A 25,228-nucleotide genomic window follows, 5' to 3' on the forward strand; every position below is an offset into this window, starting at 1 on the left:
AAAAATGAATGCATGAAGTTTTATTCAAATATGTACAACGTTTCTAATCGCCATCACCCTGAAGATTAGCATCCCTCAGTTGCAGAAGGCACTTTATAAAGAGGAGCAAGTATCTCACCAGAAAAAGCACATTTCTGGACTGATTTTCACTGCAGCAGGAACATAACAGCACAGCTGCACTAACTGCCTGTGTGGCCAGCTCTCTGCGAGTCCTCCCTCTTCACTCCTTCGGTTGTCCTTTAAAGCTGTATAGAATTATAAAGTTCTTGTTTATTGGATTTGAGTGTAGAAATTCAGAACTATGCATAAATAAAACTATTTAATAAAGAACTTTTCTAAAGTAGCTGTTAATTAACCTTTAAAAACACAACTGGCGTATTTCTGCTCAGTTTTGTGCTGGTTGCCTCCAGAATACTTGTGTTAAATCAACAGAAGTCACTGATAAGTTTGGTCAGGATAAAAGTCCAGGCTATGTTCCCCAAAAATAAATACATAAAGGTTCTTCAAGCACTGTTGAGTAGTGCTAGATTTTTTTTCCTCAGCAGGAAGTTTTAGTGTCATCAGCAAGTGCTACTCCACACATCTCTTCTTCCATGGGTGAAATTCTGCCCTTGCTGTCTCGGTGTGACACCGTAGTGTACACTGTAGTCACTGTAGCTCTGGCAAGGTGTCTGCTGCACAGCGGAATCCCAGGTTGGAAGCAGAGCTGTCGGGAGTGTTTTGACTACGGGCTGCACAGCGATACCTGTAGCAGTAAGACTGCAGAGAAAGAGGAGAACAAGTGAACTTCAGAGCATTCACAGCTTGTGCTTCTGTAGGGAAGAGTTTGTTAGATTGATGCAGCAAATCATTTCAAATGACAGGTCAGTGAACTGATAAAGATCAAAGTCATGATGTTAGAAATAAGGGGAATCCCACCGCATACAGAGGCCAGCTGCAGCTGATAGAAAAGGTAGTCTGAATGGCAAAGCAACTGATAACATGTCAACTAATAATAATCTTCCTGTGAGAAACGGACAGAACAACCATTCTGCTGCTTCTCAGAGGAGAGCACATCTCCGTGCCCTGATCTGTGTATCAGCATCCTAAGGAATAACTGGAAATGGACAGGTACTGGCATGTGTCAAAAAACATCCCAGTGAAAGATGCAACAATAATGGGATAACTGGAGGCAAACTCCAATATTTCTGTGGCTAATAATCTAGGGATATTTATAACTGAGATAGAATCTGGACTGCTGACTATAAAAACATTTACATTTAAAATTAAGGCACTGATAAAATGATTCAACTGCATTTCAGATATTCCTAGTAGATACCTTTGAGCACTGTTCTCTTCCTGAATGGGCTGCAATCACACAGCAGCCACCTCGCAGGAAATGAAAGGAGGAACCACCATTGCTCTTTTATTTCTTGAAGTGACAAGAGAGCACAAGATTATGCACAGGACTTGCCCTCACACCCATCACACGCAGCATTTGATCCTACTGGTGCGTGTCACTAGGAAATGCATCTGTGCTTTCATTCCCACGGTTGCTTGTCTTGTGCTTGTAGGATTTGATACTTCTGTGACAGACCAGTTTAGACCAAAAATGTCTCAAGATTCAGAAAAGGACTGCTGCAGGGTGCTTTGTACCAGTTATTTTAAGAAAGGCTGCTAGCCAAATGAATCTAAAAAGGACAAGGTCAGACTTCTTTACAGACCAGTACAGACACTGGTGTGTAACATGTTTTGTATGTCCCCTGGCTGTACAGATTTGGCCACGTCTCAGGGCACGTGAATATAGTTACATTCCTTGAAAAAAGAAAAACGTGCTAGTCACAGTGCTGCAGATCCTCAACTGTCCAGCACTGGGAATGGTGGCTTCCAAACTGCAGAACCAACCCATTTAAGATGTTTGCTGCTTTAAGTCAGACTGAGCTCCCAGAAACAGTTACCTATCATGCCCTGGAAGGACAGGCACACTGGTAATTTCACTATGAAGTGCTGAGGCAGTACAGACTCTGTGTTTATGTAGCAACTCCAGTCTAATCCAAGCTCTGCTCCATTTGACATTACTTCAAAAGACCTGGCTCAGGGGTTTTGTTCCTATACTCCTGCAGGTTCCTGGCCTCTGACAGAAAACCCCACCACCTCCATAAAGGCCGGTTCAGCTGCAGACTTCTGGCATGGCTTGAGTTAAAAAGCAAACATGGTTGCTCTCTCCCTTTTTGGGGAGGCATGGAGGAGCAGAGGAGAACAGGGAGAAGAAGGTAGTTTTTCTCCTTTATCCCAGATCCCTTCAGGAGTTTGGGCACAGCTACCAAACAGATCAATTCATACAACCACAAGGATGATGGAACTGGAAGCAGCTCTGTCATCAAGGGAATGCCATCACTGATGCTTATCTCCATGAGTTAACAGTATCTCCATCTAAGGAGATTCACCAGCAGTTCCTCACAAGCTCTTCCATATGGGTCCAGAGCCAGAGAGCAGCTTTTTCCTGAACGAGCACAGTGCATGCTGCTATCTCACACTGCAGAGGTCTACCCTAACCCTCAACAGGACACCATAGGATTCACAGGCTGAACTATTTTGACCATAAAAGTAGCTACTAAGCATACATGTAAGTGCGACTTCAGCCTTTGTCAGCTCTGAGAGGTAAAGGAGCAATAGCAGGACAGCTTAGTGGGAACAGAATTTTAGACACCTAATAAAGAGCCCTTGTACTAATAGTATTCAGTGGGGGTTCTGTCATGATACACAGCCTAGTTTTATCACCTCGAAAAAAAAAAAGACTAGGACAGACCAGAATCTTCCCAACCCTTTAAAATGGGTCACATTATTCGTCACTGAAGAGTCTATTCCAGTGTTAATTTAATCAAAACTGCTAATTAACATCTGACATTGATTTCACCTAAGGAGGAAATCAGTGTAGAAAATGGGATCTCGGTGTAGAAAATGTAATCTAATTATGAGGAGGATTTGCCAGCTGCAGGCTTTGAAAGGGAAGAAGAGCAGGACAGCTTTAATGAAAAAGGAGATGCACAAAGAGCATTTCTTCCAGCACTGTGTGAACACAGTTTAAAACCTGAGTTATGTCAGGAACAGCCACTGCACTGTGGTGGTATCCAAACCTTTCAGAAACCATTTCAAGGGTGCTATTGACTAAGCTGAAACATTCATCTCCCTTCTGAAAACCTGATATCCTGAGTCATTCCCAAAAAGTCACATCCATACTTTCTATTCTTACAAGTATCACTCAAGCACTATAATGAAACAAGCACTAGAAGCACATATAAATTCCAACTTCTAAATCTAAAAAAGCCTCATGCTCAGTAAAGCAGCTTGTTTAATTCCAAGCTAACAAAAAAAGAAGTCCTTAGGAACATTAGGTATTGCTCTTCCTTAAATTGCATGGAACCTCTCAACAAGCTGTTGTGAAACTGTCAGAAGATCACTTTATTGTCAAGTCCTTCTAGAAGAAAGGTCAACATGAAAATACCACAGGCCTTTCCACATTACCTTATGGCACATATAGGATCCACCCTTCTTCACTCTGTCTGTCCCTGATGAGGGCCCTTTCTGTGGAGGAGAGGACACTGGTTAAGTATTCAGGGAGAAACAACTGATAATTACAAGTTAAGGGGTAAAAAGCTGTAACAATAAGGAGGAGCAGCCATCAATACTCAAGGTAAGTAAATGTCAGCTCTGTCTGTCTGAACCAGAAAGCCTGAAATAATGATGCTGTAGAAGACTTGCAGACAGTGACTGTGCTCCCTCCCACTGCTGCATGGATTTCACATTCGAGTTGATGCCCACTGGCCCGGAGTGCCTTGTTTCTGTAGAGCACCTGGCAATGTGCTGCAAAAAACACAGTGGCAAGCGTGAGAGAGCACTGATCTGAACATAAGTGGCTCTTCTACTATCAGGCTTTTCCTAAAGAGAGATGAGGAAGTTTTCACAGGCTGGCCTGCACATGTAGTGCAATCCATGATTCTCATCAGTTCCACTGCTATGAAACAAAGCCACAGACACCCTTAGGACTCCAAAAGGAACACGGGGAACTTCCACTTTTCCAAATGCAGCTACACTACCTGGTGGCACATTGCAATGAGGGGCTGCAACGCCCAACATGTGGTGCTTATTCTCGTGGGGGTCCAAACTCCAGTCTGAAGCACCAGTTAGTGACTGTGCAAGACATTCTGTATCATCTCTCAGTCATTAGCAACTATATTTGTTATTACGTGGGATCATGACAGCTAAAAAGGCCTGCAGAAAGCACTGCAGTTATAAGCAACATTTCCATAATTGCACATACATTTGCAGTGTAATATATGTGATTTGTTTGAAGTGCTTATGAAATTGGCCCTCAAATTGATTTAACAAGGTTATTTCACTCTTCTTTTTCAATTCCAATTCCAAAGGATGGCCTAATAGTTCAAGGAGATAGCTGGGCTTCCTTGATACACACTCTTTTGCTAGCTTTGATGTGTATTTATTACGCAGGTGAACAATTCTCCCACTTCATTCCTTTTAGGTGTGAATGTCACCAGCACGTCTCTCTAATGCTTAGAAACTACTGCTGTACTTGGTGTTTCCATTGTTGATACCAAACATGCTTCCATGCTTGCTGCACTCCATGTACATTGGGAAACTGCTTTTAGGAAGGAGCCACAAGAACGCGTGCCTTCTGGAAGTGAAAAACAAGACCAAGGAAATAAATTGTGTTTTATTAGTTAACTGGTAAGCTCAGCCTAGAAGTTAGTGCTGCCATTAAGAATCCTCTCACAGTTGTAAGAAACCCCATTTGCATGCATTTCTATTTCTGTACATGTTACACCAGTGCACAACTAAAACGTTTTCTTATCATGTCCAAGCCTCCAATAATTTCTCACTTAGGGTACAAGCTGTGGTTACGTCAGTGGTTGGCAGGGTGTATAAATCCAGTCTGTACTCCTAGATAAAACCTTATCAGAAGAATTTGTGGAATACAGGAAGAAAAAACGAGATGTGATGTTCACCTCTTCCTGTATCCATAAATACAGGTTACAAGAAAGGCATCCAGCCCAGTTTTAGCAGCTAGGAAAAAGAGTTCATTGCTACAAAGTATGTAAATGATATGAAATATCAATACACAAGTCATGAGGACTGTAAGAAAGCCCTGAAAGTTGACACTGGTACTACAGAAGCTACCGACAGCATCCACTAAGTTTGCTTTGTGATTCTACACATAAAAAGCTTACTATAGTGGCACTGCAGCACCTTCATGTTTATTTGACCTACTACTGCACTTAATTGCCTACAGATACTTAGGGAAAACCACACCCAGAGGCAGTGTTTGCTTGTTTCTAAACCAGGATGCTTCTCCATGAGACAGGCTCACTCCTTTCCTAAGGCCTCTGGAAACTGTCATCACAAAACCTGCATGTAGATGCAGAGATCCCCACTCTAAGATAAGGCAGTAGCAAGCACAATCAGCTCTAACCATTTGTTAATCTCATTTTAAAGGAAGCCAGCGTAGAGCCAGCCAGAAGAAAACTGACCTAAAAAAGTTACATGAGAACAAGACAGAACAGAACAATGGAGCTGTTTGAGCAGGATTTCCCATTAAAAGCCATAATGCAAATACTGAGCAGCAATCCTTGCTATCAGCTCCAAAGTAGCTTTTCTAAATGAAGAGGAGCATGCTAATTTGGGATTAGGAGTTTTATTGTCCAGCCATAAGATTATTGTATGTTTCAGCAATTATAAGGGGATATACTGAAGCAGCATGTCAACTAAAGACCATGGTAATTGTATAAGCTCTTTTTATTAGTTACAAATTTATTAATTACAAATCTTCTACCAGGCAAAAATTGAGCATCAAAGGTTATTTGGTAACAAAACCCAAGTTAAAGTGACACACATATACATACCCCCCAGGCTCTGAAGCAAGATTACAGCACTTAAACACTTTACAACCTGCAAAAATCTGATCTAGAATTCTCCAAGAATCTATTCTGTTACAGAACATTATCCTCTTTGATAGATAATTCTTTAAAATCTCTGAAGCAAAGTTTACCATAAAACAACTGGCAAAGTTCTCTGAAAAGCAGTAAATCACTAGACCGTAGCTGGAGAAACCATCCCTGCCTGCCCGACAACTGGCTTGCGGTTGTTGTTTCCCTGTCTTGCCTTGCAGCTTAGCAAAGGAAAAGATACAAAGAATTTGGGATAACCAGATTTCACCACAGATGGATCCAGCTACTTTCATATGCACAAAGTCAGATGCACAAGTAACTATGCAAGAGACCAGCTAGACTGATACCCTTCTCAGCTCATGACTGCACTCAAATTAATTTAAGGGAGGTCAGAAAAGAACCACAGCTCCTCAAAGTCCGGGAACAGTGTATTCAGTTCTCCTTCCTAGTGTTAAAAATGCAGCTGACAAAAACTTTCTCATTTGAAGGCTACTGTAGAGTTAAAATTAGAACCATAATGTTGAACATAGCAGACAGTGATTATTCTTTCATTCAATATGTATCTCAGCTTCGCCATAAAAGGTACCATACCCAGCAGGTCCCCAGCAAAGCCATGAGCTGACCTGAAAGCAACCAGAATTAAGTGAATAAGACATTCTTATTCCACACTTATGAGCATCCCCCATCACCACTGACAGTGCTTTGTACCTCTGTATCACAGCTCTGCCCACCTGAGGAATGTTGTGTTGGAATTGAGAATTGCATTTCCTCTCTAATGGTTTGCTTTTGCATCCCGTGCACAACCCCTACTTAGTGCTGCGACCAAAGACCTCATAGTCCTCAAGATCACCTGCCAGCACCCCAGCAGCCATAGGCTGTACTTGTACTACTTTACTTCAGAGCCCTGTACTACAGCTCCCAGTGAGTTCACAGCTCAGCCACTGTGGTAAAGCTCAGGACCAGCAGCTGCCTGCCCCTGTACTGCCCAATGTCTCAATTTTCCTCTTTTCTCCACCCCTGCCTTACTACAGAGGCCTCATACATGTCACATGCAGGAAGAAGCCACCTGGACTATTCTCTTAGCACATGAAGTTGAGTGATTTTGGCAGGTAGGTAGAAGGGTGCTGTAGCTCTTTCGTCTACCTGTAGCATGAACCATCTCTTATCCAAAATAAGGCTCCATTCCCAGGTCCAGACTGGGATAAAGGAAGAAGCTAAGTCCCTACAGACAAACCGGAATAAGAGATTTCAGTTTCTTGAAAGGTGTTAAGATCTACCCTTACCAGCGACACGCTGCTTCTGATGCTGTATACAAGAGCTTCATACATCCCTCCTGACCAGAGTCCTCTTCTCTGGATGGTCTGTCTCCTACCTACATCGCTTGCTTAAACTTTCTCTTGGTTTACAAAGAAAGTGAGCAGCCCTTACATCTACAGACAAAAATGGAAACTCATTTCTGTCAGAGTTCCTGCTGCTTAAAGAGTACTGAAGAAAATCACAACCAACCCCCCAGAAATGACCCTGCTTTGTCTTCGAAAGGCTTCAGGTATGGTATCCCAAAAAAAACCAGTATCTCCCCCACTCAACAGCTTTTCCAGAATAATGCATTCTTCTAACACACTTGGTAAGAGTGTAGAAACATCATTAGCTTTGGCCAGAAAATGTTACAGCTTAATATCACGTATTTCTAATAACTAAAGAAGAGAAAGCCTGCAATGTTAGTATTTGCTCATGCTTCTATCTTCCTTCTAGATAAGGGAGGCCTGCTTTGATTGTGCTTACCCATAACAAATACTAATCAGAGTGTGGCAATTAAGGTCACATTTGATTAAAACAATGTTATTCCATCCAACAATATTGTTTTATGCCATTATCTGGAGAAGTGCACCATCTGGTACTGAAGCAGAAGGCCATTCGCTGTCTGTATGTAAAGAGCCAGGGCCATCCCAGACTTTGATCCCACGCTTAAAGTACAGCATTTACTGTATATTTGCAACATAATGTTGTAACAGACATATGATAATCTGATTGCATAATTAAGAGCGCTTGTGCATTTAGTTACGAAAGCTTCTTATCCAAATACATCTTAGAAGCTTTATTTTTATTAAGTGAAAAAACAGTTGTATTTCTTTCATTACATCACATAAATGCTTTCTGAAGTTGCATCATCATTTCCTATGCACAGTCAACTACGTAGCGACCCTGTTCTGAGCTAAATCAGTTTTCAAACAGAGAACTGCTGGTCAGAAGAACCTATGCACTGTATACAAAAAAAATCTGAGCCAGAAGTCACCACGATTAAAATGGCCCCATAAGGGGATTGTGGCTTGATTGATCTCACACACACTTGGCTACTGTCTGCCAAATGATCATTTACATTCAGAAACAGAACCAAACAACAACCAACCCTCGTGCTTCCCAGCCCTGGTGCACCACAGAGCAGATGCAAGATGCACCAAAGAAACGTTTTGGTGAGTTTGTCTTAAACTGTGGGGTTTTTCCACTCATGACATACATCAGAGCAGAAGCGCGTCCTCCTGACAGCAGCAGTGCTCTGGCTGCTCACCCATTGCCACTACTGGAGGAGCTGAAGTATCAGTTTTACATTTTCTCAAGTGGATTTTATCATTCCCTCCAACCTGAGTCTGAACACGTAAAAACCGCTTCACGTACATGATTAAGACATGCTGCAAGACTGTCTTCGTACTGCTATGTAGCCCCATTCAGTGCAACTCCAAGATGCCTTCAAATGAAAGCAAAATAATTCCCGAGGGCAGCAAGAAGATTGCTAGCTCCTTGATCTCCCAGCAGTCACCCACATGAAGAATCCCTTCAGAAAGGAGCCCCAAAATGCATGGGTGCTGGAGAACAGCCACTGCAGGTATAGTCTGGCACCCTAAATCTCAACGCACAAGGTTCTGCTTAGAAAGCAGTCAGTGAAGAGAGAATATAGACAAGAACTATGCTGTGAGGCGAGAGGAATGGAAGAGCAGGTCACAAGTGGGAGACGCTATTCCTCTTGAAATGTGGAAAATTCAGAAGTTATATCCAAGTGTAAAAAAGTTTCCCACAGACAGCTATTTTAGGTTGGGCTTATTCTGGTTCCTGTTCTTTCTGTTCTGGATTCCTGGTATGAGATTTCAACTGCAGCATCCTGCTGCACTAAGTCAATGTCACTGGCTTAGATGCTTCCCATTTTTTTCCTGAGAGAGTAAAAAGATCTCACATGAAATCAAGGGGCCATTCACCATGTTGCAGATAATAAGTAAGCTCATACACAAGTTGTTCCCAAAAACCCCGCAAATACAATATTGTCTATTTGCTTTCACAAACAGTCCCTCAGTACAGTACAGTAACCTCCACTGATCCCGTGTGCTCCTAAAATGGGGAGACTCGTTGCTCAAGTCAAAAATGAACAGGGACACTTGCATCTCACTGCACAAATCTGACAAGAAGTGGAATTCAGAACACAAACCACTTGCTCCTTATGCTTTGAACAAGCCATTGCTACTATACAAATAAGTGTCTGGATTGCAACAGCTGAAGAGACTTTTATAGAAAGGTCTGTACAAGCAAGTCTCCAGTTCTACTGACGCTATGCTCTTAAAGTTATAACGCCTCTCAATGCCACTAACTTGGAAGTTCTGGCTGCATTTCTAAACCTCGCTATTGCTGACAGTGTCCCATGTTCCTGACACCTTAGAGCTTGTAACTGCAAGCACACAGTACCAAGCTCTGCACTCCACATACTTCCTGAGCCGCACAGAAATCTTTTGTTTCTTTGGCATCAACCCTTACAAGCAGAGGTCCTGCACCAGGCAAAGAAGAGGAAGAACACTGTTTCATTGTTAGAATGCAATTTAAATCCGACACCTTACAAAGTAGTGAACACCTTACAAAGCACTTTCAGGTGTCACACTTTATTTTTGCTTTTGGTAATTATTTGTGAAAGCAAAATGATCAAATACAAGCTCCCATCCATCCCTTGTACCCAACCCACAGCGTGCCCCAAACCTCGCCAGCACAGGCATTATGCTAAATATGTTAAAAAACTTTCACTAAGCTCTGACCCTCTAGAAGAATTCCTCGTCTTGTAGACAAAAAGAACACATCCTATATATAGCTTACACTGACTTGTACTCTAGAGAGACTGAAGAGATTGGCTCTGATAGATGTGGTGCTAATCATTTTTAATGTCTCAGAAGATCCTGCAGCCTGGCTATTTTGGGACACCTTTTCACATTAGGAGATTCGGTTTCCTTACCCATTTAATCAGAAAAACCCTTTGGAATTCACTTTGAAGTGCTCTGCCTCACTAGATTCTGACAATTAGTTTCCATCTGAAAAAAAAAACCAAAACTTAAAAGCATCATTGTTAACACCTAATTTTTAAATACTTTCTGAAGTGCCTGCAAACTGTGCGGTTTAAAAACCTCAGGAAACTCATAGCCCCTTAAAAGCAAGCAAAATTCACACCATTACCTGAATTCAGCACCCAAGCACTGCTGCATGGAAATCGTGAACACAGAAGCGTCTCATTCAAATAAGTCACTCTAATGAAGGTGTACCACTGCAGTACTCCTTACTGTGAGAGTGGTGAGGCATCAGAACAGGCTGCCTGAGGAAGTTGTGGCTGCTCCATCCCTGGGAGTGTTCAAGGCCAGGCTGGACACAGGAGCTTGGAGCAACCTGGTCTAGTAGAAGGTGTCCCTGCCTGCGGCAGGGGGTTGGAACTGCATGAGCTTTAAGGTCTCTTTCAACACAAACAATTTACCATTTTTATCCCCCTCCGAGCATCATACTACAGTATGTGTGCTTCAGCAAGACACACAGTTCCAGTTAGCTGGATTCTGTGCGACTTGCAAAAGTTGGAAAGGCTGATACAGGCAGAGAAATCTATTTTCTTTTTAAAACAAAATAAGATGGATTTTACTATCACCAATGGCAGGAAATGGATTAGCTGAAAGCTACAGTCTGGATGAAGACTCCTGGAGGTTCTTTCTGTATTGAACACAATAAATTCCATGTAAATTAGTCATCTCATGCCTTTCACGTACAAAATCCAGCCATCTTGCATGAAAAAAACCCACCTTAAAACTTTGCCATTGATGATGTAGAGCCTTTAGGATCTGTCTGTTTAAATAAGTAATGCACATTACATTATGGTACCTCATGGACAAAACCAAACAAAAACTAGAACATTAGCTAGATGCAACAGGACCCAGATCTGTGACCTTCAAGTTCACAGAATCAGAAGTGGTTTTATTCTCCATACTTGGCCTAGTTACATTTAGTTTTGTTTCCCAACATTGTCACTTCTTGCTAGGGAAGAAGACTTGTGCAGAGCTGTGCATTTTCCCTGCCCTGAGAGGTCACAGTACAAACAAGCAGCCAGATCTGACTGAAGTAGCTGTCAGACTGCAAAACAGATGAACAAGAACAGGGACAGCTGCAATATGGTGCCAACAACCAGAAGAGTGTTCCCTCCCAGTCTTCTGATGCTCTTTGTCTCTGCAAGGGTGTGGATGGGCACGGGATCTTTCTCTTCCTCTCCAGCTACACAGCACAGCAGTGCTTTGGCTCCAGGCACTGAAGTGAAGCTTCAGTAGCAAGGGGGGTAAAGCAGGAGCTTCCCTGGTACAAACCACGGTGACCACATTGTCTGGAATGGGGAGCTCAGCATTGCCCACTCTCCTCCTCATACCCAACTTACAAGGCTCCAATCAAGCCAATAGTCTACCCTGATGTACAAAGTTTGCTAGTTTTATTGTTCTTCACTTCCACTTAAATTTATGTTCTGGTAGCTACTCATGACTTTATCTTTAGAAATGTTGCTCTTAAGATGCCCTTGTTTCAACTCAAAAGGTACAGAAAAAAATTATCCTTAACTGCATATAAAAACCCCACCAGAATGGAAACAGAGCTGCAAGTCAGCTGATGCTTCTCTCCTAATCAATCAGTATGCAAACAGGGAAAAAACCCTGAAGAATTAGTTTGAATGCTGAGTGTAAGTTCTGCCTAAATTTCAGCTGTGTATGTACACAAGCAGTGAGTCAATGCTGGGAAAAGATAGGAGGGGTTATACATTCATGAGACAATTCCTGCAATACAGCTTTCCATTATTGCAGAATCACAGAAACTGGCCAAGGATTCTGACTGCTGTGAAATACTCAAATCGCATCATATCTATTGTGCAATGTGTGGAAAAGGTAGCAAACGGAGACAGAACACAGCCAAGGTCCCAAAGGAAAAGAAGGTTCTTCAGCCATTGCTAGACCACTCAGACCGCCTAACAACAGAAGTTGGAGAATATTCCATCCTGTTTTAAAATCAAACAACAAAAAAGCTACAGTCCCAAGCACTTCAGTTACTCAGGACAATGCAGGTAGTGCACTGTCTGACACACAGCTGAAGCCATTAGAAAAACCTGTGGCTTCTTACTGGGATACAGCCAACTTAAAATTGGTCAGTGTGGTTGGTATAGGTTAGGAGGTCTCCAGATGCTCCATCAATGGAGGAAACTGCTGGTACAGATCTAGAACAATCTAGACCCCAAGGGGAGTCTGACTTCCCTTGCTAGACACATCCTCTGGGAAGAACAGCAGAATGTCAGACTCTGCAAGGTACAGAACAGCAAAGGTTTAGCAAGTTGCTCAAGCTACTTCCAATAGCTGACATCCCACAAAGGCCTCCAGCTATGTGCAGCACAGCAAAGAAAGGCTACACAGATCATGAGAGACCACAGCACAGGGATACACAAATCCTGCAGCAGAGAGCTGCTGCCCCATGAGGTTTAACTGGCTTTCTCACTGCAGATAACTGTGCCTGAGGAAAACAAGCTCGGTGAAAGCAGAGCAGTGCACTTCTCAGATTTACTTATCCTGTATAAATGAGAGAGAAGGAGATGTAAAGCTAGAACTTGAATTTGCTGAGAGATACTGCATGAAAAGCCCCATACACAAGGCTTACCCTGCAGGATCTCTTTCTTTGCCTGCCACAGAGAAAACTAAAGATTAACCTCTCAAAGCCTGGGAAGCTACTTTTCCCCTGAACTTCAGCTTTATGACATGTTGAGTTTTAAAGGAGCTAGTAGAAACCATAAACATAATACATAATGGTTTGTCAAGTGTTTGGGAGAGAGATGAGGGCGAAGTAATACAGCTTGTAGCAACATAAACAGAGAAACTCCCTTTTTTGGGGGGAAGTAATTCCACTGCATTAGCAAATTCCTGATCTATGTAACATGATGGCAGTCTGGAAGTACGCAACTGCTGACCAGTTCTGGATGCCTGTCCTGTCCAACAAAAAGTAAATAAAATTGCACTATAGCACTACAGTTCCAGTGTTGAAGGCTTGTGGTGTGGTACTTCCTAACTCACTAGAACACAGCCCATCCCACCACAGGCGCAGCAGAGAGGAGCAAAGAGTAGTAGGTTTTCAACAGCAATCAGGTCAGAGCAGCAAGAGGGAATTCTGTACTTCATGTGATGCCAGTAAAACACTTACAGGGTTGTGAACCTCATCTGTTGAATGACGAACAGCCCACCAGTCAGACGTCCATTCCCAGGCATTCCCTACAATGTTGTACAAGCCATATCCATTGGGAGGAAATGCAGTGACCTACATGAAACAGGGAACAAGGTGGCAGTTCTGTAACCACTCAATATGAAATACTGTTTTTAACCCTGATCACCAGTCTGCTGAAGGTGCATTTGCCTTTAATAGCAGCTTCTGCCTTCATCGCTCAAAAGCAGACACCAAATCAGTAGTGCAGAACTGTAACATTTTTACATAATTCATTTAAATAAAACAGAAAGAAAGAATGAATCATTATCACCCTCTATGTTCTCAGCATCACATTTCTACTATGGCACACAACAGCTTCTCATTGCCTCTAAATAAAGAGGCACTGTTTGACCAGCTGACACAGACCTGAACATAGCTTTACTGATCTGACCTCCATGCTCATGTTTACAACTTCCAGATTCCCCTTCCCACAAACAAAAAGCAAGGGTAGCTGTCACCTCATGCGTATGCAGACTTCTCTACTGATGAAGATTTTGGACTTGCTTTAACTACCATTTAATACTTCATTCACATTCTTGATTGCTTTTAAAATCCCATTCCATTGTTTGCCATACCAGACTCAAACTTTCCAAAATAGGAAGTTTAATTTCTTTTAAACTGTTGATGAGTTTTTGTGCCTTGGGAGCAACTACCCAAAAAAAAGAAGGTTCAAAGACTTGCCAAGCCAAAAGCGCAAGCAGAAAAGTGTTTGTTTCTGACTACAAACTGTCTGGAAAAAGGGAAAAGAGGTCAGTTTGAGAGGAGCTAAAAGTTAAAATGAAAGTAATCTTAACTTTCAATTAGTTTTTAAAAAGTGTCCCTTGATAATACTCAAGCCTACAGTGAAATACACTGGTGAAAGAGCACAGCCAGCCATAGCTCGTAGTGCTGAACACAGACCTTAATTTTAGGAAGACTAAGTTCATTTCCATGTGATTAATTCACTGAGACACACTTACAGGAGCAGTTCCTTTGTATCCATCTTCTGCAGTGTTATTAGTCGGGAAAGTTCCCTGCCAGATATTGGCATAATGTTGACCTTTGGGCTGAAGCTTGTTGCCCCATGGGAAAAGCCTATCAAAAGACATACAGCAGAAGAGTTGTCACACACTCTTTTGTCTTTAAAAGATATAAAAAGGGTTCTACAATGACAATTCATACACAAAGAAGGGAAAGGCAGTGCTGCCCTGTGCAGTATGCAGCCCAGGACACAGGATGGAGAAGACATAAGACTGTTATTCACCTCGTCTTCCTGTCCCCCAACCCATAGTCAGGTAAAAGGGGGCTCCTGTGGCCCTAAAGCTGCTGTGCAGTGATGTTGTTATTTACTTCTTTAGCTCTTTGCAACTCATTTGGCCATGGCACCTTTCATGTCCTGCAACAGCAACAGTCCTGTGTCTTTGGCCTTCTGTCACATGCCTGCTCTCTTGGGCTCTCTGCATTCTCCTCCCATTATTGAGTTCAGATTACAATCTACCATTTAGGTATTTAGGGAAACTCACTTGCCAAAAGTAATATGTTCAGGGCAAGTCTGTTATATGTACCACAGCTGTGCATACCACACAAGAAAAAGACATTGAGGGTAATAAGAACCCACACAACTCTTCCTTATCTAGTAAATACCAGTTTTAAACATTTATCAGGGACACATTGGTGAGAGGTACCTATTTTCCAGGCCCCCTCGACAGCTGTATTCCCATTCAGCCTCAGTTGGTAACCGCTTCCCTGCCCATGTGCAGAATGCCACAGCATCATTCCAGGAAACATGAAGAACTGGATGATCCATTCTAGGGAGCAAAACAAACAGGACAAGATCATCAGCAGAAATAGGCAGTCTCACAGCTATACAGTACAAACACCTTCTGAAACTGGTTAAGAGATGGCTACAAAGGACTGTGAGCCTGTCAGTCCAGTGAGGAAGTTCACAGTTCAGTTACAACTGGAAAGGTATTAATTATTTTTACAGAAAAGCTATTTAAAGGAAGACATCAAGACGTTGGAAGGGAAATGCAGCCATCAGAGAAAAACAAGGAAGAGAAAGAAATTAACTTCTGTTTGTCTCATCATGCTCTTACATGCAGCTCTCTACAGTTGACTTTTGCAGCTTGTGCTTTCTCATGGTCTCACCTCAGAAACCTGCTGCACCCAGGAGTCAGCAAAGAGCTATCGATACACTGGCTTTTGTGGAAACATAGGTGCTCAGAGCCTCAAAGGAAGACAGCACAAGCCTGCATCATTGCTACTCCTTGCCAGGCTAATTTAACAATACCTTAACAAGAAGCCAGGATTCTCAATAAGGAAATTTACATTGCAATGTAATGGTGAATGCTCTTCATTTCCCTGTGTGCTCATCTCTTTGCTGTCAGTTGTGGGGCTTTTAAGGGAGAAGTGAGATGAGAGAGAGTCCTTACTCTCAGCTACACCACCTTTTGCAGCACCCAATCCAGGAAAGAGTGAACTGAAGAAATTTACCAAGAAAGTATTAATCTTTGGGTGTTTCAAGTAGTGCACAGCTTACACAAAAGCTCCCATCTTTCCTTTGGTTTGGATCCAGGATTGACCTTACAATCCTGATCTCTTTCTCCAGAAAAAGACAGAAAAAATGCCAAGTCATTCTTGTCACAAGGATCCAAGCCTGTAATAGACCAAGATACTTCAAAAGCTGAAGGTGCAGGTCCAAAGACAGACATAGAGGACTTTGCATTAACTTGTTTAACAAGCCAGCATTGGTCTTTTACGTTACTTTCACATGGCAAGCTCACTAGCAGTTGTACTAGGCTAGGTTTGCACCATATGAGACCAGATTTACATGGCAGGTTTCCAGCTTTTATCTGCTGACTGTGACCTGAATTTCTGTCTCCCCCTAACAGTGCCTCCTGATATTATCTCTATTTTTGCCTCAGATAATTCTTTCATTGCCCTTGGAGAACAGACAACGGACTCATCACTAAGCAGTTTAGCCATCAGAGATGTTACACTAACATAGACCTGTCCTTAGAGGACTCAAAAACATGCCGCCATCTACTAGATCTAGGCTAGAGTCTGACTTCATTTCAAACAGTTTTGGAACTTTATCTAGTTGATTAAGGCAGATAGTGCCAACCTCACTGACACCTGCCTAGTGAGAGCAAGAGCTGCAATGTAAGAGGTCCCAGATGAAGACAGTCACATCCGGATAAGCACAGAGTAACACAGTCAATGGAACAACAGCCTTTGACATGTGCAACCCAGAGCTAGTTCTGCAGTATCCATACAAATCACCTAAGAATAATGAAACCTCTTGATTTTCTAGTCATAGAATCCATTCCACTTTCAAATGGAAAGAGACTGCATAAAGACATGGGTCAGCAAGTCACAGGGTTCATGCTAGCAAAGCATGGCACTAACTATAGGCTATTAAGTACAGTTTTACAAACTATTTATGACTTCTAGATAAAGACACAACTGATTTCCCACAATAATCACCCCACAAAGCATACCATAAAAAGCACAAAGCTTTCCAGTCTTCTGCTGCCAGAGAGAGGCCTCCAAATCCCAGACGGAGGCCACACTACATGGACTCCTAGAGTATGCATGCAGCCAGTATTTAGTTTTCCTCTCCAAAACCAGATCTACACTGAACTCTCTAAAGTTCCTGACCCTCTGAAGATGCACTCTGCTTCACTGTCGCTATAGAAACATGAATAGAAAACGCACTGAAGCACATTTCAGTATGGTCTCTTTTCCCTTAGGTGGAAAGCGTGGACTTCTTGAAATACTACTACATCATGGACTATATGACCTCTGAGTATCACATGCAACACACTAGAACATGGGAAAACAGTCACAAAAGCAACAGCAAAGGGGCAACTACTTAAAACCCCTTTCTTGCACCTCCATTCCTGGAGTAAGTTTACAGGTATATTTACAAACACTGTGTATGAGAACTGAATGGACACTTACAAGCTTACCTGTTGGAGATACTAGAGTCAGGACCTTCTGGGTGCTTCCAGTTGGCTCCCTTCACAGGCAACCACCAAGGAGCAGCTGCAACCTAAAAATGGACAAAGACAGGGAAGAAAAGACTTCAATTCCCACCTAAAGGCTATTCTGAAATACCACCATGTGACAGGCTACAAAGTTTGCACCCACAGCTCATGGCTCTGCCTGCCACAAACTGACTTATTATGTTCCAAATCATCTCTGATAAAACAAGATGATCATTTGATCCACATTCCCAGGGAATACCACAGGGTAGGGAACAATAGGAAAAACACACCACCCATAAAACAAGTGAGAGGAAGACCAAATCCTGAGCGTATTTTACCCAAGTGCTGCCCTCTGGCTGTCTCCTTCCCAATTTTCTCACTTGCAGGTCTGATGAAAGGCACAGTTCATCATCTTTCAATGCCCAGCCTTCAGCTGCTACCTGCGATGGAGCACGCTGTCCTCTCAGAAATTCTCAGTTCTTGACCTCTGAAAACATGTGCCAAGAACACTCAGAGGGTGGTGGCTGGAAGAGGTCAGCTGGAATGTTACAGTTCCATCCTTTCACAACAGTATGCCCACGGTACAGTGAAACCGGCTAACCTCCTGACTGTCTCCAGTCTGACACGCTATGCAGAGATGATGGAAAAAAGAGACAGTTTGGGCTTAAAGAGAATTTTCTTCCCAATTATTTGCTCTGTAGACTCAGTGTTTTGGAATAACTAAAACAAAACCCTGATGATGTCCTTTAACTGCAGTCAAAGCACACATCTTGCAACACATTTGCTTTCCAGTTCATTAACATGGTAAGCCGATTTTAAACTATTTGCTATCAGCTTCCAGAAGGTGGAGACAGAAGAGCCACAGAAGTGAAACTGCCTTTTTTTTCCAGTTGGTTTGATGAACAACATTAAGTAGACAAAATACTCAGTAACAATGCAGACATCAAGTACTTCTCCCTAACCCAAAGTCTCAAATTCAGCTCTGCAATGCCAAGGAATTATTCCTGGAATATATTAATTCAGGATTGCTTCTATTCAGCTTACTTCAAAGCTGAGAAGGTCAGCGTGCAGCACATTTAGCTATTCTATTCGGATTCACATTCACTTAGAAATACTTATCTTAATGATAACAGGTACTTTCAGAAAGTTGAGGCTAAAAAGAACACTTATATTAACCATCAATAGCGGTTTTATTCCAGCAGCTTGAGTGCTTGCTGCCAAAATACTCCTGCTACAGAGATGATTTCCATAATGGACAAAAATCAAAGTAAATAAGCCTCCAATGTTTTAAGAGTTCAACAACCTACCAGCTGCTTAGCCCCAGACTTACAAGATCCAGATGCTCCTCTAACAGGGACCTAAAGAATAACCTTCAGCAACTTCTATCCACTCTACTGCCCCTCATCTTTCCCCACTCAAGAAATGGCAAAAGGAATCATAGAATATTTATTTCTCTTCATCACACTGCTAAACCAACTTTGTAAAGTGTTATATATACAGGTAGGAATTGTGCCAAGAGTGTTATACTGTAACTAACCAAATCCTCCACAGGGAAGTCAAAAGTAAAAGTCACTGAAAGCTGGTACTCAGGAGACAGAGCACCAGTCCAGTGAAACAAATTTAACAGCAACTTCTAGTAGGAAGCTGCATCCTCCAGCAGTGAATAGCATTTAATATGTAACTATATGTGCATGAGAGAGAAAATTATCTATGACATAAATTGTTAAGAAAAAATCTGGTCCAAACACATCAGATCCTTCATTTGAATGTTTCAGTACGAGAATAAACTAGCAGAGCCCCTACCCTTCTCAAAAAAGCATGAGAAGTATTTGATCTTTTTACTAGAAACTACAGCTCTGCTCCTAGGATCCAAACCCAAAGATGGACTCTTCATGCAGAGAGACACTCTGCTCAACTCTCATAGCACTAAAGCTTCAGAATGACCAAGCCGCTAAACAGATACTACAGTCATTAGGTCTAAAACTAGTCTCATTTAACCAATTCCTTGTCTGTTTTGAGCTTTAACCTTTAATCAATAGTCAAGATAGGACAGAAATCAAAAGTTAGAATATTACAGCTATTTAAGGAAAAATAAAAGAGCCTTGGTACCATCTGCTAAATGCTCTCCATGCATCTCAAAGATCCCAAGTAAGATTTCATCCCAATAGTTTCCAAACACAACACATTTTTGTAAATTAAACCACTGGGGTTTGGATAAAAAGAAATTCTCTGCAGGAGACTGCAAAGACTTACACTTCAGAAGACTTTAATTTTGGAAAACACTTTTGTTATGCAAAAGAAAAAGCAGATGCTTTCAATCAGAACGGTTTATTTTAAACTGAGAAAAATATAGTCTCTCCGCATAAGAGCACTACGTGTGCACGCCTTCTGTTTTTGGCTCTGCTGAACTGAACACCAAACGGCTGCCAGTCCTTGCAGAACACCCAGATCTTCAGAGCAGTTACACATGTAGTACTAGGACAAGGATAACAATGACAGACTACGTGCAGCCTTCAATAATTAACTGAAAACTTATCTAAGTCAGGCACTGACAGCAGCAAGCAGACACCAAGATGCTCCCTCCAAAAGAGAAAGTCATCTACCTGAAATTCAGTCCTTTCAAACAACTTCTCAGAAGTCTTTAAAGCTTTTAATTGCTCTAAATCTAATTAGTAGAACTAATTAGACAGGGATATTACAACATCACAACTAATACAGCAAAGCCCTCCCTTGCTGCTAATGAGCTTAGTTACTTTCAAAATGCTTAGTGTTCTCATGCTTCACTCCAAAACATGTGTTCTGCAGACTGGCAACAGATTCATATTGCAAAAATAGCAGCACATGCTGCCGAGTAGATCTTGAAGAGATACTGAATTAGAGGACAGTATCTCCTTCATTTAGATTAACTCTTCACAACATAGGCTCACACTTGAAACAGAACTGGTTAAACGTAACTGCCCTGATAACGTTATACAACTGCCTCGATATACAGGAAATGCAGCTCTGGGAGCAAAGCACAATTCAGAGGCAGAGAAGCTCAATGCTTGTTTTGGTCTGATCCAGCTGAAAATTTGGATTATCCAGCTCTCTGCTCCAGGATTAAACTTTAAGGACTCCCTGTTCTGCTTACCACGGACTTGTAGCACTTTAAGAAGAAGAGAACGCTGTATGATAACAGTGGGAAGATACACTAACAGTTAATTCCAACCTACAAGTTTTCCGCTCAGATGAAGCAATTTGCAGCGCTAAAACCTATACTCCCACTATCAGATTGCATAAAATTCAAAGTTTTAAGTACTCAATTTTCTTTTCAAAGTAGTTTAGGAAATCCTAACTTTAATTGCTCCATTAACTTGTGATTTCAAGATTTTTAAGCTACTTCAAAATTATCTTGAAGAAAATTCTTTACTAAACATACCTAGAACAAATGAAAGGGGGGGACATCAAGAAAGTCGCTTTCATTGCCAGCATTACACCATTACTGGTACTACAAAAGCAATAGCGAAACACCCTTAAAAACACATCCAAAACCGCAGCCAATAGCCATGAAAACATCTGTATTAGTCTTGCACCTAACATGGCATTGGCTATGTTAGGAAAAAAACAAAACCAAAACACTTTAAGTCCAAATTTCAAATTCAAATCACATTTACGTATTAGAAAAACTACCAAAATAAACTCAACTGAGCAGCTAAACCTGGCTCTAATTCCATTTCTAGCATACAGGAAGTCACTTGAAATAACAAAGCTGTAGATCTTAACCATAAGTTAGGCCTATAAGATGATGAGGAATTCATGCTGTCAGCCAGATATCTAGCACTAAACATGGGGGGTTTTATGTGCTAGATCATTATAATGCTATTTTACTATAATAAGGCTTGTATACACTTGGTGAAGATGAACATCTGGAAGAAGCAAAAGTTACCGCAGAGTAAGAACTTTAGCAATGTAGGAATCAACTGTCTGAAAAGAGATTTTCCAAGTGCAAAGTAGTCTGGAAAAAACTGGTTCTGGTGGGTTCTTAAAGAAACATACGCACACTTCAGTTTCAGAAGCTGATTTAATAGGTTGCCACTTGTTTGAATCCGGTTGTGTTAAGCACCGTACATGCAAAAGCATCCTCTTGGCTGCAAAAGGCATGTGCACATCAGCTGGAAGCAGGGAAGTTACAAAGCATTATCTCTGGGAAATACAGGCAGTGGTCTGGGCACACTCACTGCCAGCACTGGTAGCACGTGAGAAATAATAGTTACTCAGTAAAGAATGTAATTTTTGGATGGGGTTTTATTTTATATTCATGTAAGGCAGATTCACATCAATCTCTGTCAAATTTTCCTCCCCTAAGCCATATCCTAAACCCTCAGCAGATGATTAATGAACTACTGAAGAGGCAGACAGAAAAGAGAACACTTTTAGTAGGGTAGGGAGTTTAAGAAATAGAAACGACGACTGTGCAACAGCTGTCATGTTCCCCTCCGAAACCACAATGAAATCACATTAGCAGCGGTCCTGTTCACAAGTAATTTTACACCTATTTTTTTAAGTAGCTTTGTGCCTTCCCAACAAACCTCAAGAACGTCCTTCCCTCGCTAAGATTCAGGGCAGAGATCTTTCTCCCACCTTCCACATGTGGCTCCCAGGCGTCACGACATCATCTCCTTCCCTCTGCAGCATGGGAGCCCACTCTGCCAGTAATGGGGCAACATCAACCTCCACCTGCCTGTAGACGCAGACTATGGATACAAACAGATCAGTACAGCCCTGGGATTGTGACCCAGCCATCAGAAGCAGCAGCTGCTGCACTAGCACAGCCCAGCTTTGAGCTGACACTTTCCCGTGCAGATTTTGGCTGGCTGCTGTCATCACGTCTGTGAAGTCCTGCTCTAGGTCAGAGAGGGAAACCAGCAGAGGGCAGAGACAAAGCTTAGCCCCAGACTCTGAGTCAGCTTTGCAGATTCAGAACATCACACCACAAGGGGCAGTTTGACACAAGCCAGAGCCATGTAGTGGTCCCACTTGATTTTTTCCAAATGCAAGGAAACTCCCTCCAGGAGATGCATGCTCCCCATTCACCTTCACCTGTCTGCAGCTCTGCTTCTCCTTTAGACCAGCGCACTGAAAAATGCCCGAACATGACCTATTTCTGTGCCAATCATCATCTCCATAGCAATAGGCTTGTGTTTCAGTTGAAACAGCTGTAACTGAGTCAGGGAGATACTGCAATGTAGTGTAGAAATCAGTACCGCTTCAAGGCTCAAGACAAAGACTAGATCTCTCCTAGCCAGCTAACAAGGTTATCGTAGCAGCTGTGTTAAGGGAGACATCATCTGCACATGCAGCTATAATTCATATCTGTATTTGAAGACACTCTGCAGACAGCAAACCTTCTGTAACTATGTACATAAACTAAGCTGAAACACAATTGTCAAATTCTCCCCTTCATCACTAACCAAGAACACTGAAACAGCTTACAAGTAGACAGTTGAGTATTTTTTTACTAATAGTTGATGTTGCCAGCTTCTGCAAAGCTACTGAAAGTCCCATGCTCTTTATTATGTCAATTAAAAGCCCCAGCTTCCCAAAAGCTCCAATTACAGAAGACTGTTTTCACTATTATTTTCTAAAGTTTCTAGCTTCTCTCATTAGCTCAGAAATGAAAGCAATCAGGGATTTTGTTTGATGTTGATACTATTTGCCTTAAGTCCAAATATCTTAAAGTAGTTTGAAATTGCAGTACTGCAAAAAACTAAAGGCAGCAGCCTCATAGAATAAATATATTCTGAAGTCATCAGTCAGAGAAAAGATTTCAGACTTAATTAGAAACTAGTACTTCACTTTTTACAAAGAACCTTTTCTCTTTGCATAAGGAAATGCCACTGAATCTCATTCAAACACTGTAATGCTTCACAGCCACGTCAAACCTCCAAGAAAAATAACCAAATAGATTCCGGTAAGATTCATTAAGTGCAAGTTCTGGAAGCTTCTTTTGAGGAACTAACATTCCTGGCGAGTTCCATCTCTGGAAGTTTATTTTTCAGCCAACTACACTCAAGTTAGTAATTTTTTCCAATAACCACATGAATGTAAGGTGTAAGAAAACAAGGCATGCATAGATATATCTACAGCCTGAGGCACAAGCAATGCCCTGCTTTAAAGCTGTAGTTTATGCTGATAAATATAGACTAGTATTACTTGTAATTCCCAGTGACAGATCCCTCATGCATATCATTCTTTATCCCAGTAGTGAGAGTGGGAGTACAGCATAAGACAGAGATTAACAGTTCAATAGCTCCATCTTCCCAACTCCTTACAGGTGATATCTGAACCACGGGGGTCTGCAAGAAATAGGTTCACCCATCTCCTCCTTTGATTTCAGTTTTCTCTCTAAAAAGCATCTGAAATAGCAAAAGCCAAGTGTAGTATAGATAAAATTTACCCTTAAGGCTGTAGCATTTATCAACTTCTGCTTATGCATCCTATATACATTGACATTTTAACAGTATCAGATAAATTATACAATAACCTACCTGCCACCCCAAGCCACAGATAAGCAAGTTATTACTGCATGCTACTAGAAGTTCATCCTCCACAGTAACCTCTGCAAACATTGCTGTTTCTTGTTTATTTGAAATAGTCATTTGAGATGCTTAATGTTTTCATTGTTTTTAGAATAGGACTATGCCCTTCAAGTGACAGGGTAGAGACACTGCTATAAATAGGCAAAATACACAGCTCAAGAGGTTTCCATGTAAACAGGGAAGAAAGCAGCATCCAGTAGTTCTAGATTGACCAGAGCTCCTTAACAGTATTTGCTCAGGCCTGTCAGTGAACCAATTTCATTGCATTCTTAGACCAAAAATGCAACACCCCTAAAGGCAATTGAAGTACACAGATTTGTATGCTCTCCTGCTCTTCACTGCAGGATGTATCTGGCCTAGGAGCAAAAATTAGTTTTGCTATCTTCCACAAGCCAAGAATAAAAAATGTTCCCACTATCTGCCAGTGAGCAAATCTGTCTGATGCTGTACCCCAACCCTGGTAAGTGCTGTCCTGTTTACCTTTTTCATGGTAGCTGCGCAGCAAGTGAAACTCCTGCCATTATGTGCAAGAGCTCGTGAATCCCCTCCCTGGAGAGCATATCTCAGTACCTTCTCATTTCACAGACACAATCTGCATGCTTTTTGCTCTAGGATACATTAAAATCCGATATAAGTGGCATTTTACAATGCCATGGAATAGCAGCACTGAGCATGCATTTCCCCCCCCTCTACTTACCTCTTAACTCAGTGAGAAAAAAGAGCAGGAAAAGAGTTGCATCATAAAATAAGAATAACAAAAACGTTTGAGCTTTTTCCATTTCCCCAAATTCTCTCAAAAGAGAAGGAAAGAAAAAAAATAATCTCCAAGTGCCAAGCTATTGGAAATTCTAGGCTGTGTTTTATCTATGACATCTAAACCAAAGGCCAAATATCCAAGAAAGGCCATAACTCAATCGCTGTAATAAATGCAGTAATTAGGAGTTGCCTTTAACCTGCAAGTCTGAGAACCGATTTTAATATGCGAAGCGATCAAAACTGGTTAAGCCCACACAAAATATTTTGCTTTCAAAGGACCTTCCACCCTTGCCCTAGAAAATCCTTTTTTTTTTTGCAGAAGTCCTCACCAATTCCATCAGCAACACCCTCATCTATCACAGAGCTAACTTTTCGCTCTCTGCCACGCTACCACTTCAGACCTAGAGGCCAATACTAA

The 25,228-nt window shown here is 41.7% G+C and overlaps 1 protein-coding gene across 1 annotated transcript in view; it reads right to left on the reverse strand.

Annotated features, from left to right (window-relative positions):
* SUMF1 (sulfatase modifying factor 1) overlaps nt 1-25,228 on the reverse strand; it is a 36,458-nt gene continuing 11,230 nt past the window's right edge. Inside the window, exons 4-9 of the mRNA XM_057422893.1 lie at nt 17,459-17,541; nt 15,173-15,295; nt 14,468-14,582; nt 13,449-13,562; nt 3,505-3,564; nt 1-759 (exon numbers count right to left, since the gene is read on the reverse strand). Coding sequence (XP_057278876.1) covers nt 649-759; nt 3,505-3,564; nt 13,449-13,562; nt 14,468-14,582; nt 15,173-15,295; nt 17,459-17,541 — 606 coding nt within the window. The 3' untranslated portion in view covers nt 1-648. The remainder of the gene's footprint in view (nt 760-3,504; nt 3,565-13,448; nt 13,563-14,467; nt 14,583-15,172; nt 15,296-17,458; nt 17,542-25,228) is intronic.

The sequence above is a fragment of the Pezoporus wallicus genome, unplaced genomic scaffold, assembly GCF_028554395.1.
Source record: "Pezoporus wallicus isolate ANWC-B61680 ecotype Strahan unplaced genomic scaffold, APGP_CSIRO_Pwel_v1 contig_7073, whole genome shotgun sequence".
NCBI lineage: Eukaryota > Metazoa > Chordata > Aves > Psittaciformes > Psittacidae > Pezoporus > Pezoporus wallicus.